At 39.7% G+C, this 22,976-nt stretch overlaps 1 protein-coding gene across 3 annotated transcripts; it reads left to right on the forward strand.

The window, feature by feature from the left end:
• Positions 1 to 135: 135 nt before the first annotated feature.
• Positions 136 to 21,628, forward strand: LOC122786776. 3 transcript variants are annotated; one of them, XM_044053251.1, is made up of 47 exons: positions 136 to 378; positions 4,635 to 4,703; positions 5,247 to 5,271; positions 5,365 to 5,382; positions 5,994 to 6,050; positions 6,427 to 6,563; positions 6,647 to 6,763; positions 7,916 to 7,973; positions 8,059 to 8,106; positions 8,229 to 8,297; positions 8,753 to 8,892; positions 9,494 to 9,622; positions 9,700 to 9,757; positions 9,867 to 9,923; positions 10,468 to 10,523; positions 10,610 to 10,678; positions 10,771 to 10,792; positions 10,884 to 10,913; positions 11,190 to 11,261; positions 11,361 to 11,500; positions 11,815 to 11,934; positions 12,120 to 12,177; positions 12,420 to 12,464; positions 12,569 to 12,625; positions 12,715 to 12,845; positions 13,337 to 13,345; positions 13,470 to 13,571; positions 13,661 to 13,709; positions 13,789 to 13,869; positions 13,948 to 14,658; positions 14,739 to 14,816; positions 14,949 to 15,055; positions 15,329 to 16,004; positions 16,089 to 16,210; positions 16,288 to 16,386; positions 16,655 to 16,724; positions 17,408 to 17,539; positions 17,733 to 17,828; positions 17,906 to 18,079; positions 18,149 to 18,235; positions 18,399 to 18,629; positions 18,764 to 18,814; positions 18,887 to 19,017; positions 19,118 to 19,240; positions 19,637 to 19,694; positions 19,779 to 19,831; positions 20,398 to 21,628. In XM_044053251.1, exons 1-46 carry the CDS (start codon positions 352 to 354, stop codon positions 19,826 to 19,828), a joined length of 5,046 nt encoding a protein of 1,681 aa, XP_043909186.1. In that variant the 5' UTR covers positions 136 to 351; the 3' UTR covers positions 19,829 to 19,831; positions 20,398 to 21,628. The 3 variants fall into 3 exon arrangements, with proteins under 3 accessions (XP_043909186.1, XP_043909187.1, XP_043909188.1); XM_044053252.1 differs by lacking the exon at positions 13,337 to 13,345; XM_044053253.1 differs by lacking the exons at positions 136 to 378; positions 4,635 to 4,703; positions 5,247 to 5,271; ... (7 more) ...; positions 9,494 to 9,622; positions 9,700 to 9,757 and having other exon boundaries at positions 8,829 to 8,892.
• The last annotated feature ends 1,348 nt before the right edge of the window (positions 21,629 to 22,976 follow it).

The raw sequence follows: 22,976 nt of genomic DNA on the forward strand, positions 1-22,976 counted from the left end.
TCATTGTAGTCACGCGCCTCTCTCCTGTGGTTTCCTGATGCTGACTGATGAAGACACAGAGAAGAGGAGAAGGAGGAGATGAGAAGAGAGGAGAAGGGGAGGGGAGGGGAGGGGAGGAGGGGCGATGATAGAACACAGGCAGCTGCAGCTCGTTTGATTAAAGTGGAGGTGCGCGTGTGACAAAGTGATAAACCAAACGCAGCTGGCAATTTTTTAGACTTCTACGCTCGACGTCTCTTCAGTCCTGTCCTGAATAGGGGCCATGGACCAGCTCGTGTTGTACTCTCTCTAGTTCAAGAGACATTTTTCTGCCTGCAGACTTTTCGCTTCCTCAGTTTTTGTCTTCTAACCATGGACTACGTCAATCTGAGCTGCCTGGTGAGTTGAACATGTCTTTTCCCGCTTTAACAACCGAGAAATAAGATGAAGGAGAGAAAAAGAACCGTTTTTACACGTTATCTCTCCGTGTTAAGTTAATTAGTTAATGGCAAGACACACTTGAGGAAACGGTATATGGGAAAACGGTATACTACTTGCATAGGCGAGGCAGAGAGCAGAACATATTTTAAAATGGGTTCAAGAATACAAATCTATTAAAAAATAACAATTAAAAACAAGAAATTCTATGCTATTTTCTTAATTTATATTTTGCTATTAAAGTACCCTCCAATAGCAAAATATAAATTAAGAAAATTGTTGCTAAAGGAGTGCATTTCTAGTGCAGAAAAGTGATGCAGTGCCCTAAAAGATGTACTTTGTTTGCTATGGATGCACTTCCAATCAAGTGCATAACATGTTAAAAGTCAAATTTCAGTAGGACTAAGACACTAATTTGGTTTTCTTAATGTGAACAAATTAGTCTGACTAAAATTGAGCTAGTTTTAGTTGGACTAAAGTATTTGGATAATGCGATTCATAGTCCGATTACTCCTGCATGTGTACGCTTAGTCAGACTGGAGTTGGACCACGCTCTGAGCATACACCAAATTTTCTTCCCCGGTCTTTGACCCGGAAGTAAGGGGCATCATATAAACTGCAGTATTGTTGCCGGAAATCCTACAGCAACATGGTAACCACAAGAGCCATGCTCCATCTAATTTGTATCACGATTTAACATGTACAACAGGTACCATACATACAGAACTACAGCACCATCCATCTGGTCGTTCACTGTTTGTTTCTCTGATTCAATAGAAAACTGATTCAGTATGTACCAGCTGATAGAGAGATACAGCGCCACCTACAGAGGCGAAGTCAGATGGCCAATAAATCACTGACACTATGGAGATTAACCGAAAGTTTAAAACAAGTTGTAAATTGACATTGCAGGTGGTTGGATACATTCCTGTTGTAAATGTCCAGACATTACACTGCTCTGCACCAGTAAAAACAGTTATTGGTTTCAATGTTGTGGTTGATCAGTATTAGGGCTGGGTGATGTGGAACAAGTCTCTATTCATAGATTCTGAAGTGTAGTTTCTAAGCTTTCTACCTGATGATTTGGCCATTAGAATGTTGGCACTCTAATTATGTATCTGAGAAATAAAGCCTGAAGGTTTCTGTAAGATTTGGGGAGCTCAGATGTGCTGCAGTCACAAAAGCTGTCTGTTTGTATCAGATTTATATTAACCCTGCCAAAACCAACCCCCATGGTTCTGGCTGCTTAGCCCACTGGACAGCCACTATTGTAGTATCAAAAGGAGTTCTGTCAACCCCCAGGGGTCCTTGAGGAGGTACCACTGGGTCCCCAGTAGGAAAAAGTATTTAATGATGTTGGAAGTTATTTGCCTTAAGCACTTTAGGCGACAGATAAGGGAGAGTCAGGCGCCATTGCGCTTGGTCAGGCCACAGGCGAGACCCTAACCCATTTATTCATAAATGCTCACACCTGATTACATGCATATCTACAGTATGTCACCCCACATTCTTCCAATCCTGGAGGAAATTGTAAACAACATGACATGGGCCGTGACAGAGGCATAGAAGATCCAATATCACACCCACATCCTCTTCTGTGTACTCTTCTGTGCTGTGATTATTGATGCCGGGTATGTGATGTCTCGTCAGAACAGAGCAGCCTGATCTTTTCATTAGAGGTGGGCTATATATATTGTTTGTGATAGTACCGTCATTTGTGTTTTAACGATGTGCAAATTGACACTATAGAGTATGTAAATGACTTTGCAAAAGCCGATTTGCATTTTCATTCAATTTTTTCTCACTTATGGGTAATGGGTGAACATTTTTTTTTTATTATTATTTTTGTTTTACCTTACTCAGGTTTGTACCTTTTACCACCAATAGGTGGTTGGTTGCAGCACTACAACGAGTGTTATTAGAGTGACAAGGGGGTTTGTTGTCATGTCCACATGTGTCTAAACTTTTCAGCATAAAGTTGCAGTCATGATATTTTAGAATTAGAATTGTGATGTGAAGAGTGTGGTAAAAGAATTGTTTCAATAAGGTCAAGGGCAGAATAGTTGGGCGTTGTTGAGGAGATATTTGAGGTAAATTTTTTTTATGTGTTTTGAAGGATGAAGGAGACGGTGTTAAAAGATTGTGAGGGACAGTGGAGATGGTACAGGTGAAGTTCCTGTGCTGTGGTGTGCTACGATTTTGAAGCAACCAAATTACGACATTAAACTGTCATCTTTTGGATCTGTAGTAGTCCAGGTTTTTATTGGTGTGTGTGTCACATGTAAGAAGATGATTTGGAGTTTGCACTGTGAATGAGTTGTATATTGCTGAACCAGTGGCGTTTAGGAGAAGTCATGGTGTAGAAGGGGAGGTGAAGAGAGAGGTGTCTGATGCAATTGAATACTTGCAGTGTAACATTCTGAAAAGCATGCAGTAAAAGATGCTTACAGACAGTTAATGAGCAGTACTGAATAATGTCTGGGTTTCCCTTTTTGTTATTTGGCAATGTATTCTGTGTGAATGATCTGATTTAGTAAAGGAGGAGCATATCATGAATTTTGGGAGTAGATTAAGTTTTAGTGCCATGCAAGATCTGGAAATAGATGTCTGCCCCAAAATTGACTGGGAAATAATTATGCTAATTGAATTCCTCCACTCACATAAATGGAGGATTATAAGGCGATACATTTCTAAATATATCATGTGTTCCTGAAACACCTAGAAACACTATATTTTGAGGTTGCTGACAGAGGTAGATATGGACTGCTTATGTTGGAGATATGGAGGCATCCATATCTGCATTGGCTCACACTTCAGAGGTGGTGAGTGAGCAGAAAGCTGCAGAAGCAGGTGAGTGTGAACTAGCTGATTTACTTCTACTGGTGGTCTTCAGCCACAACAACAACAAAGTTTTGTTTAAATGCCAAGCATGTTGTTGTAGGCACGATCAATTGTGTACGTTCTCATGATTTAGAAATTGGTTATCGGAATCAAATCCGTGGTGAGGAAGGAGCCTCAGTGGACTACGTTGTTTGCAGGTGATATTGTAACCAGAAGTGAGAGTAGGGGACAGGTCAAAGAGAGCCTGGAGAGGTGGAGGTATGCACTGGAGAGAAGACAGTATACCTGCATCTGAATGACAGTGATACGTGATTTGGTGAAGGTGCAACGTGAATGAGTTTAAATACCTGAGGTCAAGTGCACAAGAGGGGTGAAGAGGACAGTGCTGGCAGGGTGTTGTGGATGGAGATGAGTGTTGGGGGCCAATGTGTGACAGAAGAATAGCAGTGAAAGGGGAGGTCTATTAGATGGTAGTGAGACCTGCTATTATGTATGGCTTTGAAACAGTGGCACTGTCTCATAGACAAGAGGCAGAGCTGAAGATGCTGAGATTTCATTGGGAGTGACCAGAATGGACAGGATGTCGTGGTGGGGTTTCTGAGAGAATCATTTCGTCATTGTTTTCCATTTTGATACATCAGCTATTGAAGAAGCAAAAATAATAAAGTTATTTTAAAGAGTTGAGGCAGTTGTCTTCAGATCAAAAGGTATTTATTTTCTGGATCCAAAAATCAAACACCATGGTGAGAGTACAGAAGTACACTGAAACACTGTTCATTGAGCATCTCTATCCTCTGGGTTGGGGGCCGCCTCTACATTAACACATGAACACTGACAATATAGACCAGAGTGTATTTATAAGATTTTCAGTATTTGCTTGATTTTCCCCAACAAGGATCAGAAATAAGCAAATTCATGGGACAGGAAGGTGTGAAACGGCAGAATAACAGAACTTAGAATTCTACATTAAAAAAAAATAATGGGGATAATGCTAATGCTGAAGAAGCAAAAGCCCAAACCAAAATGACTCTGTGACACACTCGTAGTCCTATTAATTTATGCACCTTTCTAATAAGCTGAAGAAATGGCTTTGCAAAGAGGTCACTGACACCGACCTAACAGTTTGCAGGCTGTGGCAGTAAATGTTTTTGAGGCCGTTTACCTATGTGACGGTCCTTATTGTAAGAGCATGTGGGTGATGTCCATTGAAACCTTGTAGGAGGTGTGAAATTACCATCGGAACAATAAGTTAAGGTTTACTGGCTAGAACAAGATTTGCAGAGAAATATGTTTTACTAATCTTGGTTAATTTAAAAAAAAAAAAAAAACACTCTTATATTGCTGATGTCTTTTTATTTTTGTCCATTCTTTTGTAGATCTGTCTCAACAAATACAGCAAGTTTTTTGAGATAAAGAACCATGTATGCACAGGGCAACATCGACAGGTGAGCATTATACTTGTACTATGTCTCTTCGGAGTGGAACCTTTTCACCAGGCACAACTGATGTCTCATTGATGGTGGATGGTGTCTCAATCAGTAACTAGGGGTGTGCCCTCCCATTTTAGTGCAGCACTTCCAGTATTCGCTTCCTTCACCTATATGGGAACGGAGAGAGTTTGGTTTCTTAACAATATTCAACGTTGACATGGTCATAAAAAGTCGCCTTGGATCGGCGTGCCATAGCCCAGCTGCTTCTCCGTTACCTGACAGTACACAAATAAAATGCATTGGTGGCTACTATAAAATTAAGGGTTTTAGCAACAGGCAAAGCATTTCATTGTTCCTCAGAGGAATGTGTTTGCTCAGGCTGTCTGCTCAGGTGAGGTCAGTCAGTAAGTCTCACTTTGAAATAAGTTTCAGTATGCAGCCATAAGCCGTTGATGTTGAAGACATTTTCACCTCTTATCCAAGAGGCTATTTAGTTCCGTAGTGAAGTAGCCCTGTGGAAGTAACCTCCCTCCGCATGTTTCCTTTGTCTACTCACAGAAATTCAAAGCAGTCTTTCAGGAAGGTAATATTTTTGTTTACAGTTAAATTCTTGTTTCTTTGCACATTAATCACACTTAATGTCCAGCTCATTAATAATGTCTTTCTTTAATTGTAGAACAGTCCTATTCTAAAGGTAAGTGCCTTTCTCTTTTCTCTTTTGTGGTGATGATACTTTAAAACAGTGCCCCTGTGTAAGTTGTTACCAAAATACTATATCTTGTCATTGAAGCCTAAAGGCTCTGGTATACTTCTGCACACGTGGACCCAACGTGCACCGTGCGCATGACAACGTGCAGGCAGGTTTTGGAACTGCGCGCAAAGAGCATGTTAGGTGCGCGTGGACAGTGGGGTCGTAGTCATAAAGGATAGTTGTCCGAGCCTTGACCTGGCGACCCTCAAACCAGCTGACACCCCCGACTCCCCTGCCTGACGGACCTTTCAGCTGTTAGCCGCTCTAACCAGACATGTCCGAGGGAGCTGTAGCATTGTTCTCTTCCGCCACCTGATGGTGAAGTGGGATACTACAGGACCCTGACGGGCGACGATATGTGCCATGTGCGTGTCGCATACTGTGGGCTTTAACCTGATTTAATCTTGCATACAGTGGGCTCTTTAGCTATAGATATCTAAGGTAACAACTATTTTATTACCGTAATGAGGAAAGCACAACTTCTGCAATGCGGCACTACCAGCGGTCTCACCCAAGTCCTTCATTATTCGTCGTCTCTTATGTTGTCTTCACAGCATGGGTTCCCTACATAGGTTTTTTGAACCCGCAGAACCTCAACCAACTCAAAGTAGGTGAGTAAAAATGTTATTAATGAAAATATTTCGCAGAAGCGATCTGCCTCCATCTTATCCATTGTGTCCTTCTATTACACCTACTTTCATGTCTTTCATGACATCCTCAAACCTTCTCTGTGATCTTCATCCTTTGTCCAATATAATCACTATCTCTCCTCTGCATGTGACCAAACCATACTTTTTTTTTTTTCCATAATCTAGACCAACAGGTTTGGAGTGCCATTGCTTGAATAACAAAAACAAAAAATATTTATTTTCTCTGCTTGTTTTAATTAACTATTTGGATTTAGGCCAAAGATATGGTGTTAAAGATGCATTATGTTTTGAAGTAATCATACAATTGTAATGTGCTTTAAAATATACTTCCTTCCAGGCGTGTCTCTACTGACGGTGTATTACTGTACAGAGTCAGAGACTTTTTTTTACCTGTGCCATGTGTGTGAGGAGAAGTGTGGACCAGTTGGGATTTTTTCCCACCTCTTTTCTACTGACCATTGTACCAAATACTTTGTAAGCACTGAACATTATTAAAATTTACCAATTTTTTAAATCTGTCAACACGATTCAAATTATGTTTCCGTGTATGTTTTCAGTCCTACACAGACCCCAATTTACTGAGTTTCTCCTGGATGCCCAGCATGGATATTAGTTCCATATTGAGGCCTTGGATCATAAAGGAATCGATTAAAAAGGAGTCTGGAACTTTGCAGGTTTGTACTCTAAACACTGCAGGTTTGTACTTTCATTAAAATCGTGTAATTAAACCTTGAAGACCTATGTAAGGGGTCACTCAAAGAGGAACAGAATATTTATCACTAGTTTCACAACCAGTGGAAGTTTATAGAATCCACCATGCAACTGTAATGTAGTGGGTTGGTGTTCAGAGAGCTTTAAATGCATCCATGCTTTCATTACATCACGCCTGGACGACTGCAACGCCATCCTGTTTGGGGGGTCCCCAAGAAAACCCCGGATAGGCTCCAACATGTCCAGAACACTTCACATCACCCCCACGCAGAAACAACGTCACTGGCTCCCCGTTAAGTTCTGGAGGTCCCAGTTTCTCCTCCTCTGCTACAAGTCTCTCCATTCACTTGCTCCACATTATCTCCTCCACGTGCACCGTCCCTCCCGGAACCTGTGGTCTGCTGACCTCAGTCTCCTCTCCATCCCCCACACCTTTAGGCAAAACCTTGGCAACAAGGCTTTCAGTGTCGCTGCTCCAACCCTCTGGAACTCGCTCCCTCTGGCTATGTGCTAGGTTATTTGCCGTTTAATTCAGTGTTGAAGCAACACTTGTTAGTGATAGTTAGTGTTTTTTGTTCTGATCTGTGTTTTTTTTTTTTTCCCACTTGTACAGCGACCTTGTGTTTTGTGCTTTATAAATCAAAGTTATCATGTATCTTGTTCTAAAGCAACATGGACCCTCATATTTTCAGATGTGATCTTGTAGAATCTACTGTACTCAGAAACCCCCACCTTGCTGGTCATCATAGTGGCACATTACACTCAGAGCTTGATGTTTGTAGCAGTTGGTGAAGACTTGAAGTAGAGCTAAAGGGGGTTGAATACTGGACTTAGATTTATCAGGTGTCCACAAACACGATTCCATATAAATGGTGATGTTGCTTTTGTAACTTGTTTTGCGAAGGTAGTGACAAAAATCAGCTACTTCCTTTTAGTTGAAGTTTGAGTGGCTGAACTGAAACCAATTACATGGTCATGGAGTTTTCCCTTATTGTCTAAAACCCGCTGCAACTGCAGTATTTCACTTCATAGCATGAATTGTGATGATCAATAGTGATTGATTTTTAAATCATGAAGGATGATGGGCTTTTTCAACACATTTTCTTTCTCTGTAGTTTTTGAACATACCTGAAAATCTGAAAAAGAAGTTTGACACTTGTTCTTACTCTGAAGGTATATTCTAAAAATTAATCAATGAAATATTTCTTAAACAAATTCTTTCAATTGTCATTGAAAATGCTGTGTTCCATATCCCCAGTGATGGACACTCTCAGAGAAAATTGCAGGCTCCTCAAGATCTTTGAAGGTATGTGCACCTCAAGGTCTGATTATGGTTGAGAGTTGAAAGTGCTTGGAAAATATGCAAATGTAAATTTTGGTGTATTTAATTGTCTTTTCTTTGTGATTATTTTTTCTTTTTCCATCTAGCTGTCAAACCACAGAGGATGATGATCCAAACATACCAGAAAGATGGCAACCGAGCGCACCAACTCCTTGGTGAGTAAATGTACTAAACCGCTCTATATATCTCTATATTGTGCAAAAGTCTCAGGTCACCACCCACTTCATTGGCATTTGGATTGAAATGATGAAAGTTGAGCCGTCAATGAGTTTAACTCGTAGGTCATGATTAAGCATGTTTTAATTCAACCTTTTTTTTTTATAGCAGTGTTGAACCCGTTCAATTCCCTGTTATTATTATTATTGTTATTATTATTATTGTTGTTGTTGGTTATTTCCACAACCAACTATTCAACCATTATTTTAGAGTTTTGAATAAAAACACAATCGTTATTCTTCCATCATGAATACAAACTCCCATTGTGATGAGTTACAAATGTCATCGTGTTCTGTTGAAGACCTGAAGTGTCCTTGATGGAGATGATGAAGATTTAAGCTGTTGTCCTACCTCCTGTTTTTTTAATTTTAAGTAAAATGTCTTGCTCTTCTAGGCTTGCAACAACTTGTTGAATGCATTTGTGTGGGGCAGACGGACAAGCGGTACTACCTTTGCACGCTCTGCAAACAAACTGTGGCCACCAACATGATCATCGCTCACGTCCTGAGCTTTGACCACATCCATAGTTATTTTGTAAGTAGTTATGATGATACAACACATTCATCAAACAAACACGAGTCCTAAAAAGTATCTGGCAATAATAACTGATGTGTTTTAGGCCATGACTGTAGCGTCTTGAAATGATGAATCCTACATTATCAAAGAATGGAATGGTTGGGGCCAACTATTTTGTTACGTTTCCTGATAGAAACGGAAAAAAAACCCAAACCCAACCGAACCATTCCATGGCATTATATACAAATAACATCTTAAAATCGGTTCTGGGCTCACTTGTTAGAGGTTACAGTCCTCACTGCAGGCGACTCCGGTTCGAATCCTGCATGGGACGGTCCTTTCCTGTCGTTCCCCTTCTCTGCCTCCCCATTTCCTGTCTCTCTGCACTATACTATCAATTTAAAAGCCACAAAAAAAAAAAAACGATTCTGTAGTGCACTGGGATCCCATGAAGGGATGCCAGAATGAGATTAAAGGAATACTTCACCGATTTGCATTTAGCTTTGTATTACTAGAATAGGGGTAGTATTTTGAAGAATCGTGCTTCTCCACCTCAGTTTCCCCTGAGTCGAGAAATATCTTCCTTTTTTTTTTTTTGGTTCGAATTTAATATTTGCAGGAAGTGAAGTTTCCCTCTACTCTGCTGCCAAAAGAGAGCTACAGTTACTCCAACTCCCTCGTCAACACAATGATTGATCTCGCAAAGCGGACAGTAGATATGGATGGAACCGCAAACGCTGAAATGAAGGTGAAATAATTAAAAGTAATGTGTGCATGTACAATGGGTGCACTTTTAACGTGAACGTGTACGACTTTGTGTTGTAGCAAGTGAGCCTGGATCCTGCTGAATTTGCGTCAGTGAATTTCACTTGTTATGAAGAAGGTGGATACTTTTCTTTTTTCCTCTTCCTTTGCCGTTTTCTATTTCTGTGAATGTGCTGAACCTTTAGTGGAATTCATAATAACGTTATACTGAGTCTTTGGCTTTTTAGCTTTGCAGAAGCTAGAATCCATCACCATGGAAAAGAATGGAAGAATGATTACACACAGTGAGTATTATTTCATGGTGATTTTGGTGAAGTTGTGAGAACATTATTGCTCATCTGTTACTTGCTCAATGTTTCCTGTTAGTCTAGAGTTAAATGTAGTGTTAAATGTAAAAACAGGAGGGACTTTTTGTAGAAATCAGTAATGCTCTTTCTTCTTTCAGTAAGCAGATAACTTTTAAGTAAGTAGGGAGGAACATATGCTTTAATGCAAAAAATATGTAAACAAACAAACAAAAATACAGGCACTTTTGAACAAATGCACTGTTGGAATTTTATAATATAATTTTTTCAATTTCTCTGTTAAAATAAAAAGCCATTAAATGGTCTGTATTTATGTAACACTTGTCTTGATGACCACTCAAAGCTCTGGCATGTAGACTAGCAGAGCTGGGAATCGTATCCACAACCCTTCGAGTCAACTTGCTCTACCAGCTCCTGTCGCCTTTATGTACCAATTTTATTTTCATTACAACTAAATCTTCTTTTTTTTAACTTGGAAATATTTAAAATTCATGGAATTGACACGTTTCATCTGTTTTTCTAGAATGTTGCAGCGTGTCGGTAAAGTCTGAAGCACCACTGTACAAACTGCATTGCCAGGTGATTCATTAATCTATGAACTTTTTTATTGTACCACATGTATAATTTGAGCTTTTTCCACACAGTGAACTTTTCTATTGTTGCAGAACTGCAAAGTCCTCTTTGAAACAGAGTCCAAGTATATGAAACATTTGTCGGAGCAGACACACACTCGGGTATCAAAGCAAATTTCACATTGTCCTACAGACTTTTATTGTTCATGATATGCTACTTGATATATTTCTAATGTTGTTTTTTTTTCTTACAGATGTGGGAGAAACTCAAAGAAGGTATTTTTTTAATTTATTTTTTTTAAACTAATTTCTGTGCAATGTTAACCTCATTTAAATATGATATGTGAATATCTGCTCTCTGTTTCAGCTGTAGGCTCTCAATGTTACGAGCAAAGAGGTACAATTTTCTCTCCTGAAAACACAAAAACCAAACCCATAATAAATCTTTTTTTTATACACCATACTAATAAACTTAATAAAATCTATGAAATATGGCTTCATAGAGCAGCCTGTGCATTTAAACATTTAATGTTCATGAATATGGTCTAAGCATTTATTTTTGAAAATATCCATGAAATGATTAAATGCCAGTCGTTAAAAGAAACAAACGAATGTACAAAGCAATAAACCTTGTTGATTTTTATTCTGCTTCTAAACCCTTATTTGTCTCTAGTAACTGTCAAATTCAATCTGGACTTGTGCTTGTATCTCCGAGAGAGTATGAAACAAAATGAACCAGTTGTTGGTGAGTTGACTCACTTGTCATCAGTGTGGTTTTTTTTTTATGTGTGTTTGACACCTTAAACATCTTAAACATGTTAAACTTCTGTTTTTGTTCATGCAGGTGTGTCCCTGGTCGTGGCATGTGTGAGCTCTCGAGTCCATGTCGAGCCCATCTATATTTGCTTTGCCTGTCAGAACTGTTTCCCAGAGTCTTTTCTCCGGCAACACTTTAAATCACAGAAACATGTCATTCTTACCTTGGTGAGTTACTGTATGTACTGGATTGTGTTTGTGATGGAACTTTGTAACGCTGGGATGTGAAACCCTCATTAAATCAGGCAAACTACAATGAACAGAAATAGTTTTAGTTTCCATTTAAAACAATTTAATATGAACACAAAATTGTCCAAGTCTTGAATGAAAAGGCGCAGAAAGAAGAATAATCTTATTTACTCTGTGTGTGTGTGTGTGTGTGTGTCAGTCAAAATTACAATAATATACACAAAATGTAAAACTCTTCTTGTGAGTTGTATAAAACACAACAAAATAACCATATATTGCATTCATCCTTTCAGCTCTACCAGAATCCCTGGCGGCTTCCTTTTGCCTGGAAGAGTCCTCAGGATTTGAAAGCCCTGAAGACGATGGCCTGGGAAGAGGCAAAGGCAAGAGGACCAGATGACATGATTCTCAAGGTAAAGTCATTTTTAAAGAACTTTAACCTTCATGTGTTTTTTTTATTTATTTTTTTAAATCCTAATGTTGGCGTTGACGCCATAATAAAAAAAAAAACACAAATAAATTAGCCCTAAAAGACAGGAACTAACAGTTAAAGTGTTGTTCATATAATACAGTATTATACATTTATTTCCCTTTTCAGGCTTTTGATATCCCATACTCGGTATTTCACTGCCTCATCCCACCAAATTACGAAAAAGGTGGGTCGTTTTGGAGATATTTGATCTATTTGAAGATAGATGAAGATGAATCGTATTTATTTTATTCAGTGATGAGACAAATCAGAGGAATATTCCCTCTGATTTGTGTGTGTGTGTGTGTGTGTGAAAATATAATAAACTAAGATTTCAGTGTATTTAGCACTTGTATAGTTGTATTAACTTAACTAATTTAACAAAATTAAAAATAGTGACTGTCTCTTTTTATTTTTTTTTGTCTGCAGTGATGAAGGCACTTGTATTATTCCACGTTTACTTGATGAATAAAGGTTTGTTTTATTGTTAAATTACGTAATGGTGTATAAAGAGGTACCGTATACGTCTACATCATTTTTATCTGACCCTGTGCACGTTTATTTTTATTCCTGCACAGTTCCACAGTGTGAGACGTACAGCCGACTCCAGCAAAATGAGAGATTTCCTCTCCTCGGTGAGTATTACTGAGAGAAAAACAAAGGTTTCCTTTGTCTAAAATCATGTGTGCTCTGTGAGTGACATGGATGTACTTACTTATTGTAGGCAAACAGTTCCTGGTCATTCATGCATGTGGGACTAAAGTGGGGTTTGTGTGCTTACTGTGCGAGCAAACAATGATGGATGATGAATTTTACGCCCATGTGTTCAGCTGGAAACATGTTGCAACATTTCTGGTGAGTATTTTTGCTTGCAACCTTTTACTTTTTGGTTTTGTCCTGACATTTTTCAATATGTTAAGTCATTTACATAGGGGTTGTGCAGTTATTACAGAATTGTAATGCAATTAACACAGGGAGCTCTTTTTTGTGCCACATAAAACTAAATAAATATGATTCCAGACTTTAATTATTTCTAAAATAAAAACAAAAACACACGGTACAGACTTGCTGAAGACCTGAGGGCAGCAGAAATTAACAATATTTTTAAAGGTAAAGTTGAAACTGCCGCTTGCCTCTCAAATTTTTAAATGGTTTGTTTATTTTTGAATAATCTATTATTTTCTCTCCTTTTTTTTATACATTTTATATATTGTATTTTCTGTTTAAACCTTATTTTCTCTTTTTTATTCTACTGACTTCTGTTCAGTCATTAGTTCTTTGAATCTCCAGTGTCTCCTCGTCTTACAGTTCTGTCTCTGCTCCTTTATCTATTTAACATGCTGCAGGAGTGGGTGGTGAGTGAGTGACCGATGCACTACTATGGCTTTGTTTTATCGTTTATATTGTGATACACTTTGAATTGTGTAAAGAGAGTCTGACTGACTGACTGATTAATTAATTGTGTGTTTGTGAATTCAGAACCGTTTCCACCCAGGTTCGCTGAGTGGAAACACTGACGCTGCAACCTTACTGGACTTGGCAAAACAGGCGGCAAATCTTCACCCCACATCTAATGAACAGGTATCCTACTGTAGGAATGAAGCCTCTTCATCGTCTTCATGTCACAACTCCTCTTTAGGTGTTTAAATGTAATATTTTGGCTTTTGAAGGGGATCAATTTGGACACGCCCATCTGCATGCCATGCCCCTATGAAACAGGTGAGTGTATTTTCATGTATGTTATCTGTATCTTATAAAAATAGAAGTCTCCTGATAATTTTTGCTGTTTTGTTTCCAGTGGTAGAAATTCTGGAAGCTGCAAAAAGACGACATGGGGGAGGACAGCTTGAACCCACCATAGCCCCTCGCTACAAGCTGTGTAAGCACTTTGACAGTTTTATCAAGGGCCAGATTTCCATTTGTTTTGTCTCATCAAGCATTTTCTCTGATTTCTCAGCCCCCAGACAATCTCTGAAACAGGTGGACAACAACACACAGGAAAACAGTGGGGCTGTGGTGGAATTGGAGAAAAAGAACTGCATTAAATCAACTGACAAGGAAAACACCATAGAAAAGGTGTCAGTTGAACCCAGTTCTAAAATCATCATAAAATGCAGCCTGAAAAGTGATGGAGCTAGCAAGGAGGCTCCCACGCCATGTGGTGCACAACCAGAAAAGACAAAAGAAGTGTATTCAAAACCGTGTCCAGATGGAGTTCAGAATGCAGTCAAGGAGACAAGCCAGCGGTTAAAGGAAGAGATAGCAGAAGACACAAAGGTACAGATGAAAATGGACATAAAGAAGGAAGTAACGGAGGAGTGTATAACAAGAGAACACATTTCAGAGGTCCCACTAAGCTGCCAGAACACAGTCGGCAGTGAACGCACGGTGGGTGAACAAGAAAGTAGCATAACTAGCAAGGACGTCCCAACACTGAGGAATGTCGTGTACAGCAACAACGAAAGAAAGAGGCCACACAGCTCGTCTGACAAATCCCCAGAAGTCACATCTCCTAACGAGGGTCTGGAGGGAGAGATTGCACTTAAAAGACAAAGAATGAATGCTGAAGAAGACTCCCCTTTTAAAAAATCAACACAACAGACACTCACAGCCACCATCAACCAGAGAGAGAATATCGAACTATGTCAGAAGACTGCCGGGACCCAAGGTACAGTATCTGAATGTAGATTTTCTCATTTTGTGTTAGAATGTTTAAGTCTGTGGCTGAAAAAGATGATTCTCTCACAGTGTCTTCGGACAAGGAAGTGCTCCGACCAAGTCTACTGTGGAATTATATCAAGAACATGAACCGGGAGCCTGTGATTGGTCAGTGTTTTCTCTCCCCTCCCGCCTGTTTTGAAATGCTTGACATTGACCTGACCTCCATTTTGAGCATTCTTTTTCTGTTCTTGGTTGAATTTAACGTAGTGTGCAATTGTCTTTATTATTCTGTATCAGCCATACAGACTGTCAAGGCGGTTCAGGCTCAACGGGACAGCAAACATGTTTTCCCTTTAACTCCAGCTCTGCAAGATACTCATTCTCACGCTGAGGTCAACTTCCTGGTCAGTTAATTAAGCGTTTCTTGTTTTGTGAAAAATATTTCCATTTCAGTCTCAGCCAGTTCTGATAGTATTGCTTGACACAGTCTGTTTTCAGATGAAGGACGTAGCATACAAATAAGACCAAACAGAGGCTGAAAATTAGCATCAACTATTTAAAAAACACTAGAACTATGCACTGCAACTTTAATTGAGCTTCATATAGTATATTAGTGTAGATATTATGTTTTGGGGTGCACCAATAAACCGTGTCTAATGTGTTTTTTCATTTTCAAGGTGGAGGAGATGGATTCAAGTGATTCAAACTCTGAGACAAAACCATCCTCCGTAACTGCACCCATGTCTGTCCCTCCTGAATCAAAATCAATAGTTTCTGTTTCCAAAAGTGTTCAAGATGCATCCAGTGTTCATGTGTCCAAAAGCAGGACAACCATGGCCAGGTTGCATTCTGACTCCACAGAAAATAACAGTCAGAATAAAATCACTCAGAATACAACTTTCAAACCTTTAGTAACAGAAACTACTTCCAATATGTTGGGGATATCTCCAACTCGAGCCATGTGTCCTCAAAACACTACAATGACAGTAAGTGCACGTCAAGAAGCCTCAAGTAAACCTGTACGCATTACTCAAACTGGATCCACTGCGTTCCATGAAACTGCTCGTATGTCTACACACTCTGAAAAAGCATCTCAAACTAAAGTGACACACTCTAAGGCTAAAACATCAGTGACAAGTGAAAATAATAAAGCCTGTGCCAAGGCCGTGCGCATGAAGACTGTGAATGATCCAAGTGCTGACATTGCACCACGTGCTTGTGTGAGTAATCCACCTGCTGCTCCCCTCGAAGCCCCGGCCACTTCTGTCAAGTCAGGACTCGTCAGTCCATCCGTGGAGCCGTCACATACCCACACAACGAAGATTAAGCCAAAAGAAAACCGACGTACAGTTGGTAAGTATTTTTTTATATATATATATATATATATATATATATATACCTACACATAATTTCATCTACTGTTCATTTATCTTCCAGGCTTTTATGAGCTGATCTTGGTGAATTGTGAAAAGAGGCGACAGGTGTACTGTAAACTGTGTTCCAAGCGGATGACTGACTCCGCACATACCTCTACTTTGACCCACCAATCTAATTATGTGGTACGTACATGATGAGTCTTGTGGAAGGAAATGTTAAAGTCTTAACAGAGTTGACTGTTCTGAATTTCTCCTACAAGAATAAGCTGTACGGGCCCAATATTGAGACGACTCATTTTGAGAAGATCATCGCGCACTTGGCTGAAGCTGAAAAGTATGCTGGAAATCGAAAGGACCAGGTGATATGGCATGAACTGGAATAAACATTTTGTACTGTATGTGTAAATATTCCCTCCCAGGACATGCTCAACCAATGAAGAACATGTTAAATAGGCCACAAATATAGAGCCTAGGTTAAAAGCAAATGCCGACTTGATCAAGGATTTTAGCAATATGCAGTGCATTTAATGTGTTATTTGGAGGTGATAATTTGATAAACTGGAAAAAGAACTGCAGATTATGTTTGGCAGACAAAAAGAAATTTATATTTTTCAACCTTTCAACCAGATTAACAGTCAGAGCGTGGAAGTAAAGAATGATGTGTACCTAGAGCTGGCTGCTCTCCCTGATGACAAAGGTAAGATGTTCTAATATCCTTAAAAGAGTCGTCAAAGTCTTTGGGTCTTACTGTTTTTGTTGGCAGTTAGCAGTTATTTTGGCTAAATAACTTTCCTTTATTTTTTTTTTAAATAGAGCATACTACCATGTTTTTGCTGTAGTTGCGTCTAGATGTCTGAGAAAATAAAAGCCAGTATCAAACGGGGAATTAATCAGTTTTGTGTGAATGTCTAAACTAGGTTGTTGCCGGGGTTAAATGTCTAAACTAAACTGTGCATAGGTGTTTAGACAAGTGTCTGGAATGTCTGTTTATGTTTATGTTATGTGGATGTCCGTATATGTTGAAACTAAGCTATGAAAGCATATACAAGCACTATAAGAAGTAAGTGTTATTGTCCATTACAGTCCCCGATCAGACCTGCTCGTCAGCACTACGCACAGATCTGAATGCTCCCATTATTTCCTCACATCTGATCACAACAACCATATGTAGATGTACCTTCAATGCTTTTTCTGAAAGTGTTTGAATATCAAACAACGGGTTATGTCAGTCTGCCCATCTGTGCTGGTTCCAAATCCGGATCTTGCTCTTGGCATAGAGAATGTCCAGCTTCAAGAGCACCTGTGCTGTGTATTCAGTCTGGTGGAAGTGGACAGTTAAATGTATACATGTGGTCATTATTTCTCTCTCTTTATTCTCAGCCATAGAAAAACTGCAAGACATTCTAAGACAGAAGGCCTTGCAGGTGCCATCAGTCTCCACAACTGATAATGCACAGGTGAAACTGCAAGTTGTCGGTTCCAGTCGGTGTGAGGTTTCAAGCCCAGATGATGGTAAATACTAGTTTTTGAAGATGTTGTTATTCCAGTCATTATGCAAATTATTATTTTGTGCTTACTTGTCAAGATGACACAAATGTTTTTGAAATTGTCTAACAAAGCTTCGGTTCACATTGTTATTTTATCGAATCTTTACTATTGATTACTGTTCTTGCGTTTCACAAATGCTTCAATTTCTGAATTTCAGGGACTTGTGTGCCACTGAATCAAACGTCTGGACTTTCTGTGACGAATCAGCCAGTGCAGGAGAACATACGTGTGGCGGAATCACTCTGCACATCGGGTAATAACACACATTCAAAAAAATTATTATTTTTTTTTTATTCTCAAATGTTTAACGTATCACTGCTCTTAATTCAGAATTGAGATCAAATTTGAAAGAGCAGGATGATCATTCAGGTGGAGCTCCGAGCGGGACTGAAAAAGGCCCAGGACCCAGTGACCTGACTCCAGACCAGGTTCAGCCTTTTTTGCTATTTAAAAGTGATCCAGACCCCATCCCACCTCCTAGCATTCAAGAGGCAGACACAACAGGTATAATCTAACGACATAAGGACGTAATGCGCCAATTAACAGCTGCACTAATGAATCATTTCTGCTCAGTTTCAGTCACAGTCAAACAGGAAAGGTTTGATCCATTTTTTGATGCCCCGGCTCATATTGAAGTCATGCCTGCTGTTCAGAGACCTGGTAAATATCAGTCCAGTGTCATCACTGATATGTTATTTGTGTTTTAATGTCAAATGAATTAATTGCAAATTCCACTGCACAAGTCAAATATGAAATGAGCCATTGTGTGTCATCATTCATTCACTCTTATCTGCTGCTGTTTCTTATCCCGATCTCCCCACAGTCCCAGGGGCACAACCTCAATGTTGTGCACACTCTGTTGCCGCTCACTCTACACACACATCACTGGTAACGTCCATCAAACAAGAGCCACTCTCTTTAGATCTGCTAAGAACAGAGCGGGAGAACGAACGGAGGCCCAGCCTCACAGAGGAACATGTACCAGCCATGTTCGTCCCAAGAGCTGAGCAGCACAGTGCATCAGTGCATCAGGTGCTCCCAAGGTCATCAGAAGGTAAGCAAAATGGATTTACACCATATGAATTGGTTGCCTTTTTTTATTTCACCCATCAAGATTATTGCTGCAATGCTTCCCCAACAGAATCATCAACAGTTCTATATATTTGTTATTTCTTGTTGGTGTCACAGGGGATACGAATCAGAGCTACATGGAAGGACTGGACCCTGAACCAGTGATAGGTAGGTGTGGGATCCTCCTTGAATGACCATCCGATTGTGAAAATTATGTCATCAATAATGTGTCCTCATCAGGTCTAGGTTTTGTGTGGAAGTGTCGAGGAACGTCTGGGAATACGTTCTGCTTGTGTGAGAGCTGCGAGGAGACGTTCTCCACCAGTCACATCGCACATGCGTCGAGTCCTAATCACTGGTATAAATACATTGTGAGTATTTTCTCAGTAAAGAAAATCGAAAACCTCTGAATAGCAAATCTCTTAACATTTGTTCCCTGGGTTTTAATGACATGACATCTGTGTCTTTCAGCGATGGCAGCACCCCGGTTTTATGAACTACTGGGAAGGTGATCATCCTCTCGAGAGGAAATTGAAAGCTTTGAGGGCCACTGCTGTTTGCTTATCACTGCGTGAGAGTGATGTAACTGTGCAGGTATTCTTTAAAGTCACATCATTGTTGTGCTTTTTTTTTTCATTGTTTCATCATTTGCTGATGCATATATACACGTGAACTGTGCATGTAAAGTCTCTTCTGACCCCACAGAAAAATGTTTTAAAAGTAGTTTTAAATTCAGCAACATTCTCTGCTCTGACAGACGATATACACTTTAGTGGTGACCAAAACAGATGAGCACCACTGAACACAATAGAACAAACTTCAGCGGTTACAAACCACAAAAGAATTTTCCCCATTTTGGTCACAGTTTAGCGGTGCACTGTGCTGTCCTGTCTTCCTTTGCTCTCTGTTCTTTCCTAAAAATGAGTTCATGCACTATTACTCCTTCAATACTCTAAAAGTGTCACGTTTGATGCGTTTTCTCCCACAAAGGATGTTCCTCTGGGGCCTGAGCTGTATGAACATGTGCACCGCGCTCCGTTCAGTGAAGGTAGCAGTGGGTTAAATTTAAAGTTGTTGCAGACTTTTGTGGGAATATACAATAATCAACCATGCTGATTTTTTGTCTTTCCAGCTTTACAAATCACACAACATATTAAGAAAGAAGATGGGAGCAGCATTTAGACTGTAAGTCGCTTTCCTCACATTACATGTCATGTAGCAGACACTTTTATCCAACGCGACTTACAAGGGAATTGAGTGCAACCACCCCATAGACAATCTGAAGCGGATATATGTAAAACATGAACAACAGCGACCTTTAAAATTGGGATTGCAGTGACCATTTTTAAAGTGTTAAACAGCATGGGCCACTATTAAAGATTTGATGAACTTTGAATCTATTGGCAAAGTGAGTCTGCTTTGGAGTCACAGATGCAGGGAAATATGTGATGAGAGGAGATGGCAAGGAGACAGTAACGGGCTGTAAAACATTTTATATGTTAAATACCCATCGATAAATCATGTGAGGCAGAGGGGAGAAAGAGGTTTATCACAATTTGGCTGAAGCTTCCTGCGGTTTCCTGCACTCCTTATTTGACCAGTCCAGCCTCTCTAAAGAGCAGAGCCATCAGTGCCAAGACTAACTGTATTTCCAGTTGTTGCAATAAATGGTTAGTTATGATGAGTGTCCTTGAGTGAATTTAAGCTTTTCCCTTGTGTTCCCTCATTGCTTTCTTTATTGTCTCTCTTAGAAGCAAGACAAACTACAGAAACACATCAAGAGATGGTGAAGGCTGGAGATGTGTCCAGAATCTCCTCAAAGGTGGACCTCCACTTGTATCTCCATATATCTCATGGTCCTGGCACCAGTCTAGAAGCCCATAGGAGCCATATTTCACTGCCACAGCTCAGACCAGTCTTCTCACAACAAAACCCTCATGCCATGTTTGCAAATGAAACACAGTGGGGTGAACTCAGCACCCCAGACTTTTCATACCACAAGCATTCAAACCCCATCATTGTCTCTCGCTGATTAATTTCATCCAAACGGAAAAGGCCAGTTGATGCTTCTGTTGAAACAGTAGATGGACCGTGCCCCAATAACTCCCAACACAAGGGTCCAGTGCCGCCAAGACCAAAAACGACATCTGAGTCCACTTCTGTATGTTCTGCTGCAACCTCTGTCCCTTTGCCTCCAGAGAAGAAAGACGAGGGACCTGGATCTGAAGATGACGATGCATCTATTGTGGACATGACACCGTTGGATGAGGGCTAATATTAAAATGCCAGAAAAAAACCCAACAACGTTGCATTCAAAGTCTCAGCCAATGAATGACTCTTAATAAGCTCTTGTTACTAACAAGACCATGTTTTGGTCTGTTAACTCATATCAACAAAGGTGCATTGTTCCTTTTGGATTTTATCTGGAAGATGAAGGAGATGACGCACATCTGTTATCTCTTAACTGCTGAAACTGCCATTGGAACAAAGTCTTTCTTTTCCTCAAAACTCATTTTGCGTTTTCATAATAGTCTCGTCAGGGCAATTCTAATTTATTACATGGGATGGTGACGATCTAGTTTTGTTTTAGAATTTTGTTAATATTTGTCTTTTAATTTATCAATCCTTTTTAGTTAATGGTTTATCACTTGAATGATAAAGGAATTTACTGATGTCACCATCTAGTTTTCACTGTGTTCATATGTATAGAGTTGTTTACATATGTCGTTCTGCTGTCTGTTACAGTTAAGAAGATGCATTCAGTACAAACTCCCTAAGGAAGTGACTTTTTAAAATTATTTTTGATAAATTTCCCGTTGTAGTGTGGTCTTGAAATCAGTTTAAAACTATTGTTGACTGAATAGGAAGCCAATATTTGGGGGTTTTTGTGAATTTTCACGTCACATTTTCAGCATTTATGTACTGTGCTTTTGGATGTAGTTTTATATTTGTCTTCAATTAAATAAAAGAAAATTGAGATTTTTTTTTTGTCTTGCCAAACTTTTTGCTGAATCACTACATAGCCAATGAACATAGAACCTTTTGTAGTTCTGCACCAAAGCAGGTACTTTTACTTATCTTTATTGAGTTGATACTTATGTGAATTATATTATACCCCGTCGTTATAGTCAGGCTTCCTCCTCCTTAGGTGATGAGTTGATGGTGTAGAAGGGAACCCCTCTGACACAGGACTTGTACCCAATAAAGGGATTTATTAAGTCGGGCATCAGACCAAGCGCTGCAGCAGCTTGTGAGAGTATATTCATGCCGAAATCTCCCAACAACTCTGCCCGCAGAAGAGCAGATCCATGCTTTTTAATGGTTCTCTGACATCCTTATCTTAAACCTTACATTCGTCGCCACTTTCTCTTTTTTAGGGCCCCCTTTTCCTGGAAAACAAGTTGTGGCAGCCCATTCTTTAGGGTGCACAACAAGGTTTTGACATTGGTGCCATTTGGTCAACACAGGAAGCATCTGTGCTTCTTTGTTGTAACCAGATTGTAGGTGATGCGTCTAAAGTCAACCCTCAAGCAGGAATCTTCTTTTAAATAGTTAGGACTAATGACTGATGACCTGTTGTCTGTGAAAGATCACAGAATGTATTTGCTTTAGGTTGAAGCTGAGATTTCCTTCGCTGTCGTCGATCATTTGCATCTTTCTTTTGTAATTGTGAGCATTGTCCAGTATTGTAATATAATTTGGTACATTATGTCCACTACATTAAAAGCTTGTCAAAGATTGCAGGTCAACTTCAAAAACCTTTTAATCAGCCTAATGTAAGAATGGCTACAGCTCTTGGATCAGATTGAATCTTGCTTTTGTCCAATCTTTTGAAAAGTCAAACCTATGCAGAACCTTTGTCGTTTATTCAGGCCTTCTTCAAATCACAACAGGTGATGATGGTGCAGGGAAAGACTCCGCTGATACGAGCTCGTATGGACATGGAGAACTTTTATTTTGCAAGCCAGTATCAGTTCCTGACTCTTGAACGTAAATATCTGATAGATCTGACAGCGGCACCATCAAGTCAGCGCTTTGGTACCTCTGCCCAAACAGAAAACATCTGGATTGTCACCAAGTAGAGTCAAGAATCCTCCTGAAAATCCCCCAGAGGAATCACCTCAGCTGACCGTTGGCCTAAGGATCACTGCTTTGTCCTGTCAGAAGGATGGATTCCTTTTAACATAACAGTGCATAACTTGGAGGTCTGAGTGGACTTGAAAAGCAACTAACATATATGAAGAACTCTCTGTATTAATATGCATTTTAAGGCAGACACCTCAACCTACTCTGCACTTATTCATTCATTCATCTTCTACCAATTTATCCT

This window comes from Solea senegalensis, linkage group LG20, assembly GCF_019176455.1.
Source record: "Solea senegalensis isolate Sse05_10M linkage group LG20, IFAPA_SoseM_1, whole genome shotgun sequence".
Classification (NCBI taxonomy): Eukaryota; Metazoa; Chordata; class Actinopteri; order Pleuronectiformes; family Soleidae; genus Solea; species Solea senegalensis.

What these genes read in the sequence shown, in the direction of transcription:
- LOC122786776 (XM_044053251.1), top strand. Translation starts at nt 352, where the DNA reads ATGGACTACGTCAATCTGAGCTGCCTG. An exon ending in ACCATTGTACCAAATACTTT is followed by an intron (nt 6,564 to 6,646) that starts GTAAGCACTGAA and finishes GTATGTTTTCAG; the next exon opens with TCCTACACAGACCCCAATTT. An exon ending in TGAGAGATTTCCTCTCCTCG is followed by an intron (nt 12,626 to 12,714) that starts GTGAGTATTACT and finishes TACTTATTGTAG; the next exon opens with GCAAACAGTTCCTGGTCATT.